The sequence below is a fragment of the Rousettus aegyptiacus genome, unplaced genomic scaffold (assembly GCF_014176215.1).
Source record: "Rousettus aegyptiacus isolate mRouAeg1 unplaced genomic scaffold, mRouAeg1.p scaffold_m13_p_1, whole genome shotgun sequence".
NCBI lineage: Eukaryota > Metazoa > Chordata > Mammalia > Chiroptera > Pteropodidae > Rousettus > Rousettus aegyptiacus.
The window spans coordinates 170,943,534-170,964,196 of record NW_023416284.1 but is presented as its reverse complement, the minus strand read 5'-3'; the positions used below and the strand labels follow the sequence as shown (position 1 = coordinate 170,964,196).

General features: G+C 33.9%; 1 protein-coding gene across 18 annotated transcripts in view; it reads left to right on the top strand.

Moving 5' to 3' along the window:
* Positions 1-20,663, top strand: part of SHPRH (SNF2 histone linker PHD RING helicase) — a 73,657-nt gene that overhangs the window by 7,780 nt on the left and 45,214 nt on the right. For 17 of the 18 annotated variants that reach the window (XR_001598895.2, XM_016160269.2, XM_016160265.2 and 14 more), the window contains 12 exons: positions 1,650-1,779; positions 3,593-3,811; positions 6,341-6,419; positions 7,091-7,241; positions 8,338-8,446; positions 9,069-9,325; positions 10,866-11,525; positions 12,789-13,040; positions 13,863-13,941; positions 18,364-18,527; positions 18,637-18,893; positions 19,592-19,713. Coding sequence is in view for 17 of the 18 variants with exons in the window: in XM_016160269.2 (XP_016015755.1) it covers positions 1,650-1,779; positions 3,593-3,811; positions 6,341-6,419; positions 7,091-7,241; positions 8,338-8,446; positions 9,069-9,325; positions 10,866-11,525; positions 12,789-13,040; positions 13,863-13,941; positions 18,364-18,527; positions 18,637-18,893; positions 19,592-19,713 (2,479 nt within the window). In the remaining variant the exon portion in view is untranslated. Of the gene's footprint in view, positions 1-1,649; positions 1,780-3,592; positions 3,812-6,340; positions 6,420-7,090; positions 7,242-8,337; positions 8,447-9,068; positions 9,326-10,865; positions 11,526-12,788; positions 13,041-13,862; positions 13,942-18,363; positions 18,528-18,636; positions 18,894-19,591; positions 19,714-20,663 lie in introns of those variants that run through there. The other variant, XM_016160272.2, reaches the window with a different exon arrangement.

The following is a 20,663-nucleotide window of genomic DNA, read 5'->3' as shown; positions in this document are numbered from 1 at the left end:
CTTCTTCCCTGATTATTTCCAAGTCACGCTTTAATATTTAACTCAGGTGTACTTCATATAGAGCAATCTTTTCTTAAACTCCATGGTTGGTGTCATGTGCCCTTCCTCCGTCATACCTGATGCATATACTTGATTTTATCTTGGTTACTTGTGGTGTCCTTACATTTTAGATCTTTCTCTCTCACTAGACTATGAAGTCCTTCATCTTCATAGCCTAATAAAATCCTTGATGCTGAAGAGCTTTCCAGTAACTGAATGAATAAATTTATAATTTATTTCAGGATCTGCTATTCACTAGCCCAATAACTATGAATTATTTAAATGCTCTAATTTCAGCTTCTTTCTGTACCTCATACAATCATGTTGAAAAATCAGGTGCAAGTAAATGTACTTTGTAAACTATGAAGTGGAGCAATATGCCTTTATGCTACAACTTGAAAGGAAAAATTGTAAAATGTTAAATTTACCTTTGTTCAGTTGAAAACTGTGTCTTATGCATTTTCTACATTAAAAAAAAATTAAATTTCAGCCTTATTGATGGTTTCAGAATTTATTATCTTAGGAAAGGAAAAAATTAGAAGCATTAAATTATAACTCTGCCCGGACAGTGAAACTATGCCACCAAGCATTCCTCTTTTTGTTGCTGAGTGCCAAAATTGTGGCTCAGTGATAACAAGTATGTATGGCTTGTGTATCTGTATTCTTTTTATCTTCCCCACAAATCAAGTCATCTGTGTTCCCTGATCTTGATTTTTATAACTATTTAAACATTTATTGCTTCTATAATAAGCCATATCTAAGTAAATACAAGCCAGAGTAAAATGTTAATGAAGTATATAATCTTTACCACTCATTCCTGTATAATGCTGAGTTAGATTCTTGATCTTTAGTGAAGAATATGAGAGTCTCAAATCAGATTCTCGTAATAGGGAGAAATGAAAGAAACTGCATTTACTGAGTACTTGCCATTAGGAAGTTTTTAATTTGTATCATCTAGGCTATCTCATACAGATTTCTCTCTAATTTGCAGATGAGAACATTTAGATTAAAACAAATCAATGATCTTGCCTGTTTATTTAGGTTCTAAATACCAGCGCCATTATTCAAATTCAAGTATTTTGACTATAAAACTTCATACTGTATTGCTTCACCAGAGTCAAGGTATAAAACATCAAGTTCAGTTTTCCTATACATTTTAACATTCGATCTAGTAATAAGGATTCCCAAATCTAACTGTGCTTAAGCATCCTGGCCTGTACGTCAGAATCTTCTGAGAGAATCTCCATTTTTAACTGACTTCACTGATTATTCTGAGTTTCATCAAGTTTGGAAGTCATTGACTTGGTAGGTAGAATTAGTGTTCTCGTCACATTTTCCCAGATCTGGTTTCAGTTAGGGAAGAAGTTTTCTGTTTTTTGTTTAGCAATTTAAATGGTGCTTTGCACATAGTAGGCATTGCATTTGTAAAATGAATTTGTTATTAAAGTAAAAATAATGAGGGAGATTTGATAGATATATATTTGGTTTTGTGGGGCAAATACTGTGAATATCTTTAAAAGTGGTGATGGTAAAAAATGTTTTTCTTAGATCCTCATAAAAAGTGGTATAGTACAATTAAAACTATTTCTCTGTTTATTAATTCTTTGTAGGTTGGAATTTATCTTTTGGAAGATGGCCTAGCGAAACTAGACTTCTTGAGCGATGCAAATTCAAGAATGAAAAAGTTCAATCAACTCACGAAGAAAGTGATGGAAAAGTTATACGATTTTATTATTCCAGGTAATTTTTTTAAAGTAAACTTTGAAATTGCTATTAAGAGATGTGGGCTTTCCCTCATCTCCAGAAAAACAACTAATAAAATCATAGTAAAAATTAAAACAACCTCCATAAAATCTCTGTATGACAAAATTATAGTTTTTAGAAGTGTCCCAACTAATATAATTGTTTCTTTATTTGCTTAATACTATGCTTAGCTTAGCTTATAAGTAGTTAAGAAATGTGGAGTCAATAGGCGGAGTCTTGGGAGATCTTGAGCTGATTGGAATTTTTGCAACATTCCCGCGATTTGTTTTATCACGGACAGAGATTCCTGGCTGGCCTTTATTCCACGTCTCCTTTGCAGTCTAATAATCTCAAGAGCCTGCTTCCCAAAAGACCAGTTAATTTTGCTACTATTTCTTGGCAAGTAGTTGCATCCTTAGTTAGGACCACAGCTTCAGAGTTGTCTGGCATTGGTTCCCAAGGGAGAGAGTGAATGCAGCCCATCAACACTACTGGGAAATGGCTCAGATTCTGCAGGTCCTGCTCACGGTGGGTCAGCATTATTTCAAGTGCAAGTTCTCATACTGGAATATTTGGGAAATCTGTTTCTAGCTTGATTGTCGAGGTTTTCTGCACGACATTCTTTGCAAAGCTTCATGATGCTAATAAAAGTAAATCATTTTGAATGTTAAAGACCTGAAAGGAGGAAAAATCTCTGGTTTCAGAATGGAACATCTAGACTTTTAAAATTTAAGAAAGTCATTATTTTGCCTTTGAAGAGTAATAAAATATGATTTTTTCAAAAGAAAACTTCAGTTTAATTATCAGTACCAGATTTTGCAACTATTGTAAAAAGTCTAAAATAACCAAGCATATAACTAGATATGGACTGTTAAGTTTTGAAAATCTTATGTGGCATATTTTTTATTGAGAAAAGTGAATTATGTATTGTGTGGTACACGCTTTTCATTCTAGAGCATATGAGGCATTCCTATAACATTTAATAGGCCCTTTTGAAACAATTTGGAAATAAATCTTTCGCTAAAGGGTGAATTTGTTCAAGATTTTGATTCTTTTTTTTTCATATTATAGTCAGCACAAATCTTCCACACAGCAGTTGTACCCATCAGAGGAATCTGATATTCTAACAAATTTGTATTAATGGTTTACACACTTTCCTAATTGGCTATAGCTACCACCAAATGCCTGTATATTTTTTTAAATTGTATTTTATTATTTTAGTATGAGAAATAGAATGAGAACACTTGCCTTATTAGACATGGAGAAATTATGTCTGCATATGGATATTTTTATATGAAGATATAAAAGTGAAATCAATTTTCCTTTTATAAACTGCAAAATATATTCACATTCATTCCTCAAATATTTATTAAATATCTACAGTGGGCAAAGCGTGCACCACCTGCTCTGAGGAGCTACAAAACAAAAGACAGCCTTTTCTCTCAAAGAGCATTACAATTCAGTGCAGAAGGGATGAATACACTTAAATGATTGCATTGCCAGACAGATTACAGTGCACTGCTCTATCCACAGTATAAGAGTATTATTTGTACACAGAGGAGAACATTAATTCCAACCAGGAGAAACAAAAGAAAACGCCATGGAAAAAGTAGCAGTTGAATTATCTTAAAGGATTGATAGGTAGAGTTTTGACCCATGAATAATTAAGGCTAGGGCCCTCTAGTCACAAAACACACTAAGGAAAGCTTCAGAGTTGGGAGAGTGCACAGTATGTTCTTGAAATAAGAATTGCTTATAGTTGTAAAAGGTAGATTGAATTACATTGAGTACACTGTTGTTGGATGCACAGATGTGTTGGAAGAGGATGAGGAAGATTCAGAGAGTGAGCCAGAGGGACAGGACATTGATGAGCTCTATCACTTTGTGAAGCAAACACATCAGCAAGAAACGCAGTCCATTCAAGTGGATGTCCAGCATCCTGCGTTGATTCCTGTGTTGAGACCATACCAAAGAGAGGCTGTCAATTGGATGCTACAACAAGAGCATTTCAGAAGCGCTCCTGCTAGTGGCAAGTATAAGATGCTTCAAGAAAAGCAAACCGATTGGAGAGAATATATGAGAAGGGAATTATTATTGGGGGTAGGGGAGGGGGAATTGATCATTAAACAAATCACATTGAAAAGATAGGATAGAATGGGTATTACTATGAACAAAATTATTTTCTAAGAAATTCCTCCAAATTGAAGTCTAGAGAAATTCTTTTGAGAGTTCTCTTATCCATAAAAGTTTGAACTGATTTTTTTCAGCCAAAATGAAGGCCCCCTTGATTGGAATTTTTAAAAACCAAGCAATTTTTTTACGTGCCTTTCCAACTAAGAATTGCTTTTGGAACCCAATCAGATGGGAATCCTGCTAAGCATCTGCAAGAGGCTTCACAATTTGATGATGAATGTTAGTGGCAGAAAGCAAATTTACAGAAGTGGGAGACTTATGTGTGACTAATTTTTCTAGGTTTTCATTTTCTTTACAAAGTAAATAGAATAAAATGTCATCTACTAGGTGTTTTCTTAAAAGTGGTAGGTTTGAGAGAATCATTTATGCCACTTTTTTTTATCACTATCTTTAAAAGGCTGGGCATAACATGAGATTTTTACATAATTCTAGGAAGTGAAGTGTTGACATTCTTTATGGATTTTTTTAGCTAATGATTAATAGCTCTTATTTCTCTATGAGTTTCAGCTTACATTTTTTTATCTCATAAGCTTTATTTTTTTTAAACTTTCTCTTTTGTCATATAAATATTAATTCATAGCCAATATTATTTCTTCCCATTTCCCCTCTTCCCATACTCTGAATTATTTTGAGGTAATAATCTCACATGTATCATTTCATCTGTTACTATTTCAGTTTATTTCATTAAAAGTTAAAGGTTCTTTTAAACAGATGTAAACATATATAATAAAGTTTAAAATCTAGTAATACCTTAATATTATACCTTAATAATATATCTCTTCCTCCCTTTTTTGCTCCTCCCCTTTCTCTTTATCTCTGTTTCTCTTTTTCTTGAAGTTTGTTCAAATCCAAATCCAAATAACATCTGTACATTGGAATTAATTGCTGCCTCTTAAATTCCTTTTAATCCATTAATTTTTATCTCTTCTCATTTTTTTTCTTATAATTTATACATTGAAGAAATTGTTAGCTCTGTAGGGTTCCCCACAGACTGAAATATTTTTTCCTCCAAAATGAAATAATTTTTTGTTACTACTTAATTTTATTAAGGTATAACTTACATGCATAGATATTGAGGGCACAGTGATAAGTTTTGACAAATCTATGCATTTGGATAACCAGCAACCCAGTTGAGACATAACTAGACTTTCCCAAAAGTAGCCAGTAGCCACACATGTTCCTCTTGAGACTTGAAATGTGGTTGTCCAAATTATGTGTTGCAAGTTTAAAATGTACACCAGATTTCTAATAGTACCAAAAAAGTATGAAATATCTCATTATAATTTTTATATTGATTATATATCGAAATGATATTTTGGTTCTATTGGGATAAATATAATAAACTATTAAAATTTATTTATGCCTATTTCTTTTTATATTTCTATCATACAGTGCTGACATCAAATATTTCCGTCACCCCAAAAAGTTCCCTTATGACCCATTCGATTCTCCTACTTCAATCCCTCTGGGAGGCAACCATTGTCACCATAAATTAGTTTTTTCTGTTTTTAAAGTAATAAATGCAACACTTAGGGGTTTGAGGAAGTGTTGGCTTCTTTCAACATGATTTTGAGATTCATCCATTCTGCATATACCAGTAATTCATTGTTTTTTGTCCACAGACTGGATTTTGATTAAATTCTATGTTTAATTTAGTAGTTCTGTGCCCTATGATCCCCAGACATTGAAGCTATTTATCTTTTAATTGTTTCATTTTATAAACCCTTTACATCTGTATTCCTACTTCATCTATTAATCCCTAAAGAAGATAACAAAAAGGTACTTGCTGTTTCACTGGTGGGTAGAGAAATACTTCTATTTGGCAGTTGGTTTAACCTTAAAATATTAAGGGGAAGGTTAGTGGAAGATCCTGGCTGAAACAAAGTCAGTGCTTTAGTGTTACAGTTTCACATGATTTTTCCTCAGCTAAGCTTTATCCTCCCACTCTCAGACTCACATAAAAGGTTAGGTCTGATTTAGGTTAATGTGTTTGCCTCCCTTGTATATGCCTGTTGAATTATTTAAAGACTTCAGGCAGCTCTTAGAAGGATATCTAAAAGATAGGCTACTTTTCTTTATTGGGTAGGAGTTGTTTATATGTATTACTTTTTATTTCCTGTTAATCCTCTATAATTTGCTATACGTTGTTTTTTTCTGTCTTATCACTTGCTTATATGGAAAATATTTGTGCCCAAAGCAAAGGAAGCTAAAGAATAATATTTGAAGAAAAGAATAAAAGGGAGCCTAGCCTTTTTCCCATGTGTGTGTGGCTTCGCAGGGTATCCTGTTAACTATTTTTATTTTAATGTGATTACCTGTCAGGAAGGAAAACAAAAATTTTTTTTATGGTTATATTTTTCTTCAGAAAATGCTCTGCACTTCTTATGGAGAGAGATTATTACATCTGAGGGTTTGAAACTCTATTACAATCCATATACAGGCTGGTAAGGCAAAACTTTATTTGCTTGATATTAAAAATAAATATTTTGAAAACCTGTATAAGATTGGTAGCATATCCCTTTAGCCTTGGCAGTACCTCAAGAAGGAATAGTAAGTAAAAGTCTTATTAGACATTTTTATAGAGAGGATAGACATAGAATTAATAGCACTTGTCATTTCTCAGTAAATGAATGCTCTACAATAGACTTAAGATGCTTAGTTATTGATATTTAAAGAGATTATAATTTTAAGTAAAAATCTTACTATGGGCCAGTTTTTATATTTTTCATGAAATTTGTCAGTATATGAAAGTGATTTAGGAATCATTAAACATGATTAGTGAATCAATAGTTATTGCTCTTCTAGTTTTATTTACAATTTCATAAAGGTACCAGAAAGAAAGCAGACATACTTCCTTTTATTTATAAGAGAAAAAAAAGATGGCTAGTTACCAATAATATCACTCTTGTTTCTTCAGACCTAGTTGTCAGCTTAGACAGTTTTTGGACTATCACAGTTCTTATATTCATGACCTAGGAATTTGAATTGTTTCACCCTAAAATATAGTTTTTGAAAAGGTAAACTTTATGCATTTCTTCCATTTCCCTTTAGGAGAAGTATAATTTTTGTTCGCAAGCCTATGATGTATTTTTCTTGTTTGGAATTTTCATTTTAGCATCGTCCGTGAGTACCCAGGTGCTGGGCCACAGTTGCTTGGTGGAATCTTAGCAGATGAGATGGGTCTCGGAAAGACAGTGGAGGTTTTGGCTCTGATTCTGACACATACTCGACAAGATGTCAAACAAGATGCTCTGACTCTTCCTGAGGTAGGAGTATTATGGGGCTTGAGAAAGCAAGGGAACATATGTTCTCAAAAAGCATCATATGTCAGACATTTGGTTGGCACTTAAGTCAACACTTTCAACTTATGCTGCAGCTAATGACTTATATTAGTTGTTAGTTAACTTCAAGTGGGTACAGAGAATGGGATGTTTGTGACCTGACAGGGCTTTTTTAAGTGATGTTGGCCAACTAGAAAGGGATATGCTGTCACTTACCAACTTCCTTCTAGTTGGCAGAGGAACTTCCTTAGGAAAATACTGTTACTTCCTCAGATGTTTTGTCACTATTATGAGTCTCTGTATTACCACTGAATATTTTTGAGAACTATTTTTTTTAATTGTATAAATCTCATATATGTAAATCTTAGAATCTAATAATTAGAACTTTGTTAAAGGATACGTAACTTAGAGTGCTAGATAAAACAAACTCTGAAGTCCCTGTTCCAAAATATATAATTCTGTTTAAAAACATAAATTATAGTTTTAAAAAATCACTTAGAAATATAGTTCATATTTTTCAGTACTGAAATCTAAAATCAGCACATTAAATCTGTTAAAATAAGGCCACTAGTTAAAGGTATAACTGTTATTACCTGTAGAGCCCACCGTGCTCACAAACTTAGTGATTATATGATCTTTTGATAGGGTCACGTTTGTAATGTTAGCTTTTCGATTTGAGTAGGTAATAGAAAATATCTATTTCCTTCGTAGAAAACTGAGTCAGAGTATATAGTTTTAACTATCAGTAACTTCTTTTTGGCATTTTCTGTTCATTAGATATTTTAATTCTAAGTTATTTTTAGATTATTACAAATTTAGTGGGTAATTCTAATTTTAAACAAACCTTAAAAAGTTAATTGTAGAAAACCCATACTTAACATTTAGATATTTAAGATCGGGTAACTTTGAGCCCTGAAATAAAAAATTAGATTTGTATGTTTGAATAGCATATTCAGCCCTTTCTTTCCTAATTTTTACAACTCTTTTGTATCTCCTTAATAGAAGGAGGGTTAATTTTAATAAGCAACTCAGAATACTGAAAGCAAAACACTGTGTGACCACTGAATATTGTTTATATCAGGGAAAAGTGGTGAATTATTTCATTCCATCACATTATTCTGGAGGAAAAGTAAAAAACACAGAAACCCAGAATGTGGAAATTGAACCAAAAGAAAAAGTTCAGTGTCCCCGTAAGTATGAAATTTCTTCAAGGAAATACCTTTTTATAGTGTTCTCTTATAGTTCTTGTAATTCTTATATAGAAATATTTTGTAATTGTTTTGAATAATTATTTTTATAGTTGTTTAGACTTTGCATGGATGGGTTCAATTACAATTCATATTATCTTAACAAAAATAAAGATTTACTTTTTTATTTGACTTGGTCCAGGTAGTTCTTGCTTAATCTGTTATATTTAAATTTCTTTAGCTTACAATTTAAATCTTGTTTTGTTTATTCTCAAGCATAGCCACTTCAAATTGTTAGCAAATGAATGTTTTTCTTATTAATGATAGCATATACATAGATAATTGTGAGAGGTTTTTTTGGTATAATTTTACATGATATTTTGTGAGATTAACAAATTTATGAGCAATTCTTAAATTATTTCAAAATCATTACAATAATTTTCTTAATGTGTTGAGGTAAATTTTTATTCATATTCTTCAAAATGATGATATATAAACAACAGGTCTTTAATAAATCTTTGTTTTTTTCTTAACTTGGTCCTCAGTGTACATTAAGATTAGCTGAGTTTTATTTTCTTTTAATTCTGCTTATTTTTACTGAGTTCGCATATCCTTTTGCATCTAGCTACACGTGTGATGATCCTGACAGCTGTGAAAGAAATGAATGGAAAAAAAGGAGTGTCTATCCTTTCCATCTATAAGTACGTCAGTTCCATGTACAGATATGACGTTCAGCGAAACAGGAGTCTTCTGAAACGGATGCTGAAATGTTTAATTTTTGAAGGTCTTGTGAAACAGATCAAAGGCCATGGTTTTTCGGGGACTTTTACATTGGGGAAGAATTACAAGGAAGAGGATATATATGATAAAACAAAAAAGCAGGTAACAGAGTATTCATTAAGCTCTATGTGATGCTTTACTTACAGAGTGAGTTGGCAGGTCCCACCTTGACACTGAAGCCCTTACAGTCTGAAGATAAAAAAATGAACTAGTTAGGAAAATCTATTATGTTTGTGATTTATGTTTTCTACTTCCTCAATATAAGTTCCATCAGAGTAGAAACTTTATTTGGGTTATCATTAAGCCCAGAGAAAAGTGCTTGGTACATAGCAAGTACTCAATACATATTTATTGAGTGAATTATAAAATAGTTGTTTAAGCATATTATAAAGCTTAAAATAACTTCTTTATCCTCATGCTGCTGTTGGCAATTAAAAAATTTGTTCCATACTTGAAAAATATTAACAATACCTTTCATTTGCATAGCTCTTTGTATACATTTTGAATCTTTTATATAAATTCTTATTTTTCCCATATCATCATCTTATAAAATTTTTACATTTGGTTATAAAACTACTTTTTGGGGGCTATTAATTTCAATTTGTTTTTTTAAAAGTAGTTAGAAATTTATAAACGTAAGTCAGAAAAAGACTAATGCCAACAAGTATAAGTGTGGCGCTATCATTTTGGCTACTGTGAAAGAAATGGCAGATAAAAAAGTTTATTTCCTGGAGGAGGAAGTCTCCCAACATGTTTTCCCAGCAGAAGACTACAATGAAATTTTGTGCTTTTAATCCTTCTATCACCAAAAAAAAAAAAAAAAAAAAAAAAAAAAGGAAGAAAGGAAAGAAGGGGAAGGGAAGGAAAGGGTGGGGAAGGGAAGGAAAGGGTAGGAAGAAAGAAATCTTTAATTAATGCCATTCATTCCAGGTCCCAACTCCTGTGTTCAGCCTTGGTTCTGACGTCATTTCTGGGAAGCTGCTGCTAGCACCATCCCTCCCATCACAGCCCCTCTCTGTAATATACCCCTCTTACGTCCCGTAGCATCGTGTTCCTGTTTACCATACTCTCTTTTCCAATAGCCCCTCTGAAAGCAATGGCTAAATATTCCTCACGTTTGTATCCTCAGCACCTAACATGTTGCCTGGCATAGCACTGGCATTCAATAATAATTGCAGGAAGGGGATACAGGAGGAAAGGAGAAAGAAAGAAGGAATTTATTTGCTAATTTCAGTAACTAATAGATTAAATTTACTTTCTTTAAATGCTGTATTTTATACTTGGTATGTTTATGTATTATAAATTATATATTTATGTATTATAGATTATATCTTTTATTGATTTAGGCAGACCATAAATTTTAAGAGGTTAATACCAAAATATTAGTAGCTCTCTTTATCTTTCTAATTTTTTTCTCCAAATCTTACTGATACAGTAGTAGAGCCTGCCTCTTCTTTAGGACCTGCAGACTGCAGGGAAGATTCTTATAAAAGGCAAATTGAAAGCCACTGATCAGGAGTGATTCTCCTCAGGAAAAGAGTAGCAAAGACTGGTTACTGGATTTTTATGTAAAGCACATAAAGGTGGGAATTTAATTTCAGAAATATAACTGTTGGAATAAATTAAATAATATTTTTCATAGGCAGTATGGAGTCCAAGGAAAATTCAAAAAGAATCTAGAAAATCAGGGAGCAAGGACACAGATTCTGAATACCTGCCATCAAACACCTCCGATGATGATGATGATCCTTACTATTATTACTATAAAGCCAGGAGAAATCGTAGTAAAATTAGGAAAAAGCCTAATCCATCCACAAAAAAGGGAAAAAGTCAGCCTAACATCGATCTCAATTCACAAGATCACTGTCCAGCTACCAGTGACCCTGGAGTTACTGATGTTACCACATCCAAAAGTAGGTGTGTCTTTGAAATCAAGCAGGGAGGTGCAGCAGAGGACCATGCTGAATCTCTAAACCCTGCTGGTGCTGGTGTGCCCCATTCTCATATTGTGAGTCCCTGTGATTCCTCCGATTATCGCTTTGAGTGCATATGTGGTGAACTTGACCAAGTAGACCGTAAGCCTCGTGTTCAGTGCCTGAAGTGCCACCTGTGGCAACATGCAAAATGTGTGAATTATGAAGAGAAGAATCTGAGGATTAAGCCTTTTTACTGCCCCCACTGCCTTGTTGCGATGGAGCCAGTATCAACAAGAGCAACTCTGATCATCTCACCAAGTTCCATCTGTCATCAGTGGGTGGATGAAATCAACAGGCATGTGAGGTCATCATCTCTTCGTGTGTTGGTAAGGCAGTTTGGGCTTTTTAAAGGAATGGGAAAATATAAATTTTTGCTTCCTCCTGATAGTTTTTATCATCTTTGTCACTTTATTAACTTAATGAGGTAATGATTTAAATCAGAACTTGAAGAAGAAATTAAGAATATTAGAACAGTACACTGTTTATTTTTTCCTGACATCAGAAATTCAGAAGTTAAAGCACTTGTAGTGGAAATATATGAAAGCTTTTGAAAAAATTCATCATGTAAATGAAAAAGTCTTTGTGTAAGCATTTATATTCTCACGGAGAAATGCAGTCCAAAGGCCACATTATGTAATAGTAGCTACTTGTATGATCCGCCACTCTTAGCTCCCAAATCTTCCTCTGAGGCCTCATTTACCTTATCTGTAAAATAAGAAGACACTCATTCAGCAGCTATTTATTGAACACCTATTATGTGCCAGGAAGCGTGCTAGGTTCTGAAAAGAGGATCCTCTTACAGACTTCCCGTGAAGATTAGATGATTTTAATAAAGTGCTGGCACGTAGTACATCATCATTCACTGTTACTGTTTACTAATGTCAGTGTTCTCTTCTTTCGATTCAGATATTATTGCAGGCTTTCTATATTTCAGCCACTATCATAGGCATGGAGAGAGAATACAGTAATAAGTAAAACCCCATCTTTGCCATTGAGAAGCCCTGCTCTGTGGGCTAGACAGACCTTGGTGTGAATCCTGGGTTTACCAGTTTTGAGCAAGTCACTTCATATTTCTTACGTGTGGAATAGGGATGATAACTATTAAAAGGATTGTTGTTGATGATAGGTGATAAAGCTGAGCACAGTGTCTGAAACAAAAGGCATTCAGTAAAAAATAGCTCTTCCTGTACTAGTTTTTCATGGCATTGTGCTTTTGCACATGCTAGTAATTTCATCTACCTATGTACCTACCTTTATGTTTTCTTCTCCTTTTCTCCACCTGTAAGAACTCCTACATGTTCTCCAGGGTCTACCTCAGATTCTAACTCCTCTCCAAATGTACCTTCTCAGCCATAGAATTGGTCTTCCCACTATGGTGCTATCACATTGACTTTGGTTTCAGTTCTTTCACATTGCTTACATTATTGCTTCCACACTGTGATGTCTTTCCCTAGACAGGAGTGGGGTGTATCTCACAGCCTGTTTGGTTCTATACAAATAGCAGGAGCTCAGGACGGATATAAGTGAGTGATATTTCACTTATCTTTGATCAGTCTTTCTGCAATAACTCTGTGCTGATTATTTCCTAGGTATATCAGGGAGTGAAGAAAGATGGCTTTTTACAGCCTCATTTTTTGGCAGAACAAGATATAGTTATCATCACCTATGATGTCCTCCGTTCAGAACTAAATTATGTAGATATCCCACACAGCAATAGTGAGGATGGGCGTCGCTTACGGAACCAGAAGCGCTATATGGCCATTCCCAGCCCTCTAGTAGCTGTGGAGTGGTGGAGGATTTGCCTGGATGAAGCTCAGATGGTCGAATGTCCTGCTGTAAAAGTGAGAATTTCTGCTAATCTTTTAAGGGCTGGGACGAGAAAGAGAATAAGGGATTGGGGGAAGCTGTCCATACACAATTTAATCATTTAAATGTAATTAACCACAGTATCGATATTGGCCAAAAGTTTGCTGTTAAGTGCTCTACATTTGCTTTTCTTTTGTGCTATGAACTACATAACCCTTAGGAATTATTTTGGTATTCTGAATCATTGCCATCTATGCAATACCCATGAACAAGATGGCAGTCCGTGTCTGATGAAGCTCAAAGTGAACTCTAGGGACTTTCGTAAGCATGTCTGCTAAATGGAAAGCTTATCACATAGGCTATAAAAAGCTTTGGGCCAAAGTTGACTTTGTCAGTTTTTTATCAGAGAGACCAGATGGTAATGAAAATGCTGCTTTAGAAGATAGAATTTCGATTCAGCCTTTGTCACATGTCTTTGTTCTGTCTTCTTTGGCCAGTCTGTAACCTATCCTGTATTTATGAATTACATCTGTCAGTACAGTGGTCCACATCTGAAGGATGAGGTGAAGATGTATCAGTTATTTAGGCAGCCTTTTCATTTTACACATATTTGAAATACCCTTCCTCTTGTTGGGGGTGGGGGAAGGGGGTAGTTGATAATGTGGCATTCTGCTCCTAAGAAGAACCACGTGCCAAAAGCTGGCCAGATGAATATGACATTCAACATTGAGTATGGTAACTGTTAAAGCAAGTGCATCTGACCTGAAGCATAGGTTTAGTGGGCTGTTTTCATGATAAATGTTTTCCTGACTTCTGCATTTGTTTTTTTTTTTTATTCCATATTTCACACTCATCAGGCTGCAGAAATGGCTCAGCGTTTGAGTGGGATTAATCGCTGGTGCATCAGTGGTACTCCAGTACAGCGAGGATTGGAGGGTAAAGTGTATGGTTTCCTCATATAATGTATATATTTGAAAAGCTAAAATTTTTTGAAGGAAAAGTATTATTATGTTTAACCTTTACCAAAATCCTTAAGCGACTATGCATGTATTTATATTTGACTCCTAGTAGTTTCAAGCATTTATCTTTTCAAATAGAATCGGGTAATTTTTGTTTATATATAAGAGGACATCTATGCAGTGAACAGTCCCATTGTCCTAAGGTGAATAGTTATTGTGCTTGGCCTAAACTGTAGATACAGGTTCCAAAGTGCTACGTAGAAAACAGGAAGAACCTAATAAAAATGAGGGTGGTGGGAACATGCACACTAGCGAATGAGCGAAAGAAGAAAAAAGAATTAATTTCAGTTGGCCGTGTCTATAAAAATAAGGACCATAATTTTTATTGCCTGAACCTATAGTGGGACGATAATTTTACTAATAATAAAAGTTCTAAAATGTAATATTAATAACGTCATCATATCACACCATATAGTTATACCATTATTCCTTAACTTTTCCTCTTCTTAGACATTTAGATTGTGTCTAGTTCTTTTCACACACACATTGTAACTCATACATAATCTCATTCATATAACTTATTTTTTCAAACACCAGATATTGTATTTTTAAAACTTTTATTCATGTTGTGAATATTTCAAATTCAATGTTTAAATGTTTTACATAATAAATTTTCTGAAAAACTATCATTAAAATGTAGTTAAAGTATAAAATATAAATATTCATGGAGTCCCGTGGCAAATATTCATCTTTAAAACTTATCTTTTTGAAAATTCAAGTTTTTGTATATTGTTTTCAGCATGGGAACTTATCACTCTGCTAGAATAAGAATATCAACATCCATTATTGTGACCTTAAAAACAATATATTTTGGTGATTATTTTAGAAGAACAAATATTTTCTAAGAAGATTTTATATGTGCATATTTAAATATTTGTGTAATTTTAGTAAGTTACATTAAGGTACATATTTATAAAATATCAGGCTGATTAAAAGGCCAAATTTAGTGGTATGCTATTACATTTGGAAAATGCCCAAATTGTAGATATCTTAGATATTTAAGTGTTAATAAGATCTCATTCAGCACAAAAATGAGCTGAGAGGGTACGGAAAAAAGAAAATGACTATCAGAGTTACATTTTTCTAATTTTAGGAAGAATATGAGCAATAATTTCTCAATTCTCTGGGTACATTATTTTAGATATGTAAAATGTGGGCAGGTGTCTTGAGTACTTGTCACCATTCTGAAAACTCTTGTGAAAAAATTTTTAAAACAGCTTTATTGAAGTATAAATGACATATAATAAAACTAAATATTTAAAATGTAAAATTTGTAAACTTTGGTCAAAGGTATATATACCCATGATTCTCTTTCCACAATCAAAATAATCATCTCCCATAGTTTCCTCCTGCCTAAGTTACCTAAAAAAGAGCCTTTGTAAACTGTCTGGAATTTTACTTTATCTTTTCTCTTTGCTTCCGTAGCTCTCTGTTTTCATGAATCACATTATGATTCTTGCCGAGTTTCAGTTCTTTTTGTAGTTGTTGCAGCAGGAATGTTAGCCTGCCATGATTTACCGTTATATTTGGAAGTAGAATTCTCATTTGTTTTCTTTTTTTGTTATACCAGCATTTCTCAGCCTTAATCTCATTGACATTTTGGGCCAAAAAATTATTTTTCCTTGGCACCTGTCCTGTGTATTTTAGGATATTACATCTATCCCACTAGATGCCAGTAGCACTCCTGCAGTTGTGGCAAACACAAATGTCTTCAGACACTGCGAAACGCTCGCTGCAGGGCAAAATTTACCCCTCCACCTTCACCTAGATTGAGAACCAGTATGTTAGACTGATAGAGATAAATCAGATTTGGTGATTTATTAAGTAGCAACAACTCAGAGATCTTATGAATCCCAGATTGGCCATGTATTGAGCAAGGAAGTGAGGCTAGGATGTTTTCATTCCATAAGTTGCCTGGCCTTTAGTATGTTCCTGCAGGCAAGCTGGAATAATGTCAATCTACGTGGCAAGTCAGATTGGCAAGAATATTGCTGTTCCCTCCCACCTCCCACACCCCATGTCTATATAATGTACTTCTTAGTATAGTTTAATTACAATCATTGGCTTTGGGGGATAGATGAACCTAGGTTCACATCCTGACTTATTAGTCGTATGTTCATAAACAAATTACTTGAACATTCAAATTCTTATTTTTCTTATTTATAAAATAAAGTGTTTTAAAGATTAATTATAATAAAGTAGGCAAAGCATGTAGCATTTACCTGGCAGATATTAAATATTCAGTGAATAGTAGCTGCTTTAGCTGCTGCTTCTGTTCTTCTTATTTTTCATTTATCTATTTATTTTAGTTTTTTTTTTAAATGTAGACTTTGAATGACAAGTACTTTGTGCTGCATTTATTGGCTCATGCATTTATTTTTTGTGAGATATAATAGTGCGCAAGAAATAGACAAGGTCCCTGACTTTATTAAGCTTACAACTGAGAGAGAAAAACATACTTGTTAAGTACTTAGATATAAGATTACAATCAAGATAACTTTCATATATGAGATAAATATAAAATTCTAACTATAATAGGTTTCAAAAATATATATCTGGTTCTATGATGTCGCATAAAAGGGATACAGAGGGAAGTGACAACTGCACCAGGATTTGAAAAATTAACATGAGCTAGGTGAAGAGGGAAGGAAGAACTTTCTATTATAGAAGAAACAGAAAATACGAAGACCATATGGTAGGAAGAGACGGAAAGGATACCAGTGTGTCTGGAGTACAGAAAGCTAGGGAAATCATAGTTGAGAGATTGAATAGATAGGTGTTCATTGGACCATGGACGATATTGAAGACCATGATAAAGAATTTTACCTATTTATTTTCTTATGAATCGTAGGAGTCATTGAAAGGATTTAAAGTGGTTGGGGACCATCTCATTGAATTTGTATTTTAAGAGATCACTAGTTGCAATGTGGGAATGGTTTAGAAATAGGCCAGAGTTAGTAAGATATCAATTGGTTGGCTGCAATAAGCATTCTAGGCAAGCGATGCTGGCACTTTGGTTTTGGACTAGGTTGTCCTGAGGAAATAGAAGAGAGTCGATAAGGGAAAACTAATAAGATTTAGTGATAGATCAAGAAATGGCAAGATTTCTGACTTGCAATATTTCTAACTCTATGGAAGGTGATAATATTTTTGGGCAAAAAAGATTACGTATATGATTTTGGCAAGTTGAGTTTGAGATGTCTTTGGGACCTCAAAGAAGAGGTAGCATGTAGGCAATTGGATTGATTTGAACAGAAAATATAAATCTGTGGGTATCTGTATATAGGCAGCTGTCCTTTCGGACGTTACGCTCAGGAACCAACTAAATAACTTAAGTCAATCTATATTTTTATTGCCATATTCAGAATAAAGGTTGTGGATAGGGTCATGGCATGTTTTTATGGCTTAGAATCTAGGACCATTGCGAACATATTTATCAGTACAGAAAAATACAAGGAAAATTATGCTTAGTCATAATCTTCATTTGCCAACATAACCTCTGTTCCAATCTTTTTTATGTCGATGTTTATGAATTTACACTCATACTGCATGCATGCATAATTTTATATTTCTTTTATTTTCCACTTAAAATTATATCCTATTCGGTCTTCCATGTTTAAAAATTCATCATAACATGGAAAACTGCTAAGGGTATAATGTTAAGTGGTTAAAAAAGATGAATAGAAAATTCAATGTTTCCAATCAAGAAATGCATATGAAGTACCATGTTTTAAAGCTAGCAAACACAAAACCTGTTGGATCAGTAGGAAGAAAGTTCTTACGGGGATATCATAAAATTCCTTTACTTGAGTTGCTTTCATTCTGCATATTGCTGCTGTGAATTTCACTGTGTGAGTAAATCTTGTCTCTTTTTTATTATTGTCTTAAACTTATTTCCTAGATCAGAATTAGTAGGTCAATCGGCATGAGGATTATTGAATTAAAATATCCTCCATATCAGTTTTGTGATTAGTGCTTTTTCTTTTCTGTTCAAAGTAATGTGCATGATATTTATGTATCTCTTGATCAGGCACACTGAATTGAGCAGTTTTCTTGTGTTCTGATGGAAATTTTAGGCTTTTCAATTAAGTACAAGATTTGTATAATGGTTCTATGAACTTTAAAACATTTTAGCTCCTAGCATAAAACCTAGAGTAAAATAAAGAATATAAGTTGAATTACAACTGACTTTCAGATTCAAAAGCCTGTACAATCTGCATTTTAATTCATGGAAAGTATTATGTTTTATGTGATGTCTGTGAAAGTGATTATTCAACATCATAACAAAGAACTATGGAAACAGTATTCTCAGTGTGCCTTCCTTTTTTTTTTTTTTTAGATCTTTTTGGGTTGGTGGTCTTTCTTGGTGTTGAACCTTACTGTGTCAAGCACTGGTGGGTTCGACTTCTCTACCGCCCTTACTGCAAGAAGAATCCTCAGCTCCTCTACAGCTTTATCGCCAAGATTCTGTGGAGGTCTGCAAAGAAGGATGTGATTGACCAAGTCAGTAAAGTTTTTATTGATTAAGTGTATTGAAAAGAATAAGAAGCAAAGTTGGGATGGAAAGTTAAACTTCCAGGTGAAATCTTTTTTTTTTTCCTCTTTGCTACAGATCCAGATACCGCCTCAGACAGAAGAAATCCACTGGCTCCACTTTTCTCCAGTGGAAAGACATTTCTATCACCGTCAGCATGAGGTGTGCTGCCAGGATGCAGTCGTAAAACTCAGGAAGATTTCCGACTGGGCTCTGAAGCTCAGCAGCCTGGACAGAAGGACTGTCACCTCCATCCTGTACCCGCTGCTGAGGCTCAGGCAGGCATGCTGCCACCCACAGGCTGTTCGTGGGGAGTTCTTGCCACTCCAAAAAAGGTTTCATTATTAATTTCCTTCTACTGAATTGATAATATACTAGTAATAGATAGTATTTAAGCAGTTAGCTTCCTATCTCACAATTTCATTCACAGTCTTATAACTGAGCTCTTGTCAGTATGGTGGTTTTTCTTTGATATGGATCCCCATTTGTGGAAGAGAATCACATCATCAGAACTATTTTTATTTTTATTTTTTGTTAAATTTATTGGGTAGCATTGGTTAATAAATTTATATAGGCTTTAAGTGTACAATAATACATTATCTGTATATTGCATTATGTGTTTACCACTCAAAGTCAAATCTTCCATCACCTGTTTTTATGGCTTTGAACATTTCTTTTAAAATCAGGACTATTGTGGAATTTGGGTTTTTTTGTTTTGTTTTGTTTTCTCATTTGGTTGTTTGTTTTTTACTTTACTCCAGATATGAAAGACTTTTGTTCTTATATTTTTCGGACCGTAGGGTTGGGTAATATTCGCAGTTTCAGGCATCTACTGAAGGTCTTGGAATATATCCCCAAGGATAGGAGGGGATGACTGTAATGAAGTTAAGAGTGATAGTGATGACAGTGGAGGTGAAGGGAGAGATGCTGAGGACACTGCAAAGACTCTCTAAGAGTCTGATGATCTTATGTAGTGAAACACTCTCGCTTAGGATTTTCTTGCTAGTTGTAAACAATCTGCCTCTCTTTTTAGTACCATGACAATGGAAGAGCTGCTGACTTCACTGCAGAAGAAATGTGGAACTGAATGTGAAGAGGCACACAGGCAACTAGTTTGCGCGCTCAATGGCTTAGCAGGCATCCACATCATTAAAGGTAGAAGGTGATTACTTTGTTACCTCTGACTCTTCTAACTACTTAATGAGGAAGAGTAGTTACAATAGAAATCGAAATCCCCCCCAAAAAACACTCACATTTTACTGATTGTAATTTAAATAGGTTCAACCTAATGGGGAGTCGTAATGTATAACATTTCAAAAACCTTCAAAGTTTACATGTGCTTTCACCAAGCATTTCCACTTGTAGGTTTTTCTAGGGAAATTAGGATGTGAACAGAGATTTGGTTATAAATTATTAATTTTAGTATATAGTAGTGAAAAACTGCACAACCAAAATGTCTAAAATTAAAAGAATGGTTAAATTTTGACATATTCAAGGGAATATTGGTCATTGAATTACAAAATAGTGCTGTATATAAAGTATTCTTTCCACAAATATTAGAAGGTCTGCTGTGTACCAGATACGACCTAGGTACTAAAGATGATACCATAAAACAAAGTAAAGTCTTTGATCCTATGGACCTTAAATTCTCTCTTTTTTTTTTTTTTAATTTTTTTTTTATGAAACTTGTCGGAGTGACATTGGTTAATGAAATCAAATAAGTTTCAAGTGTACAATTCAACAGTATGTTATATGTATATTGCATTGTATGTTCACCACCCAAAGTTAAATTGCCTTTCATTAGAGGGAAATAGACAAATGCACACACATGTATAATGTGTATGGTATAGTTGTAATTTTATATATTCACAAAATTTAAGGAGGTTAGGAAGAGAGTCTTATATTTTATGAAGAGATGTTTAGTTGGGGTTTCTCAGGGATCATTTTTTTGTTGTTGCCTGATGTCTAATATCTTATAAACTATAGTTTCATGTATTTCGTCTGTTACTTTAGTTGTTTCAGGAAGGAAGGTAATTCCATTCTCTGTTATTGTATCTTAGCCAGAAACAAAAGTTATTTCACCCATTTCCTGTTTGCCCTGAGAA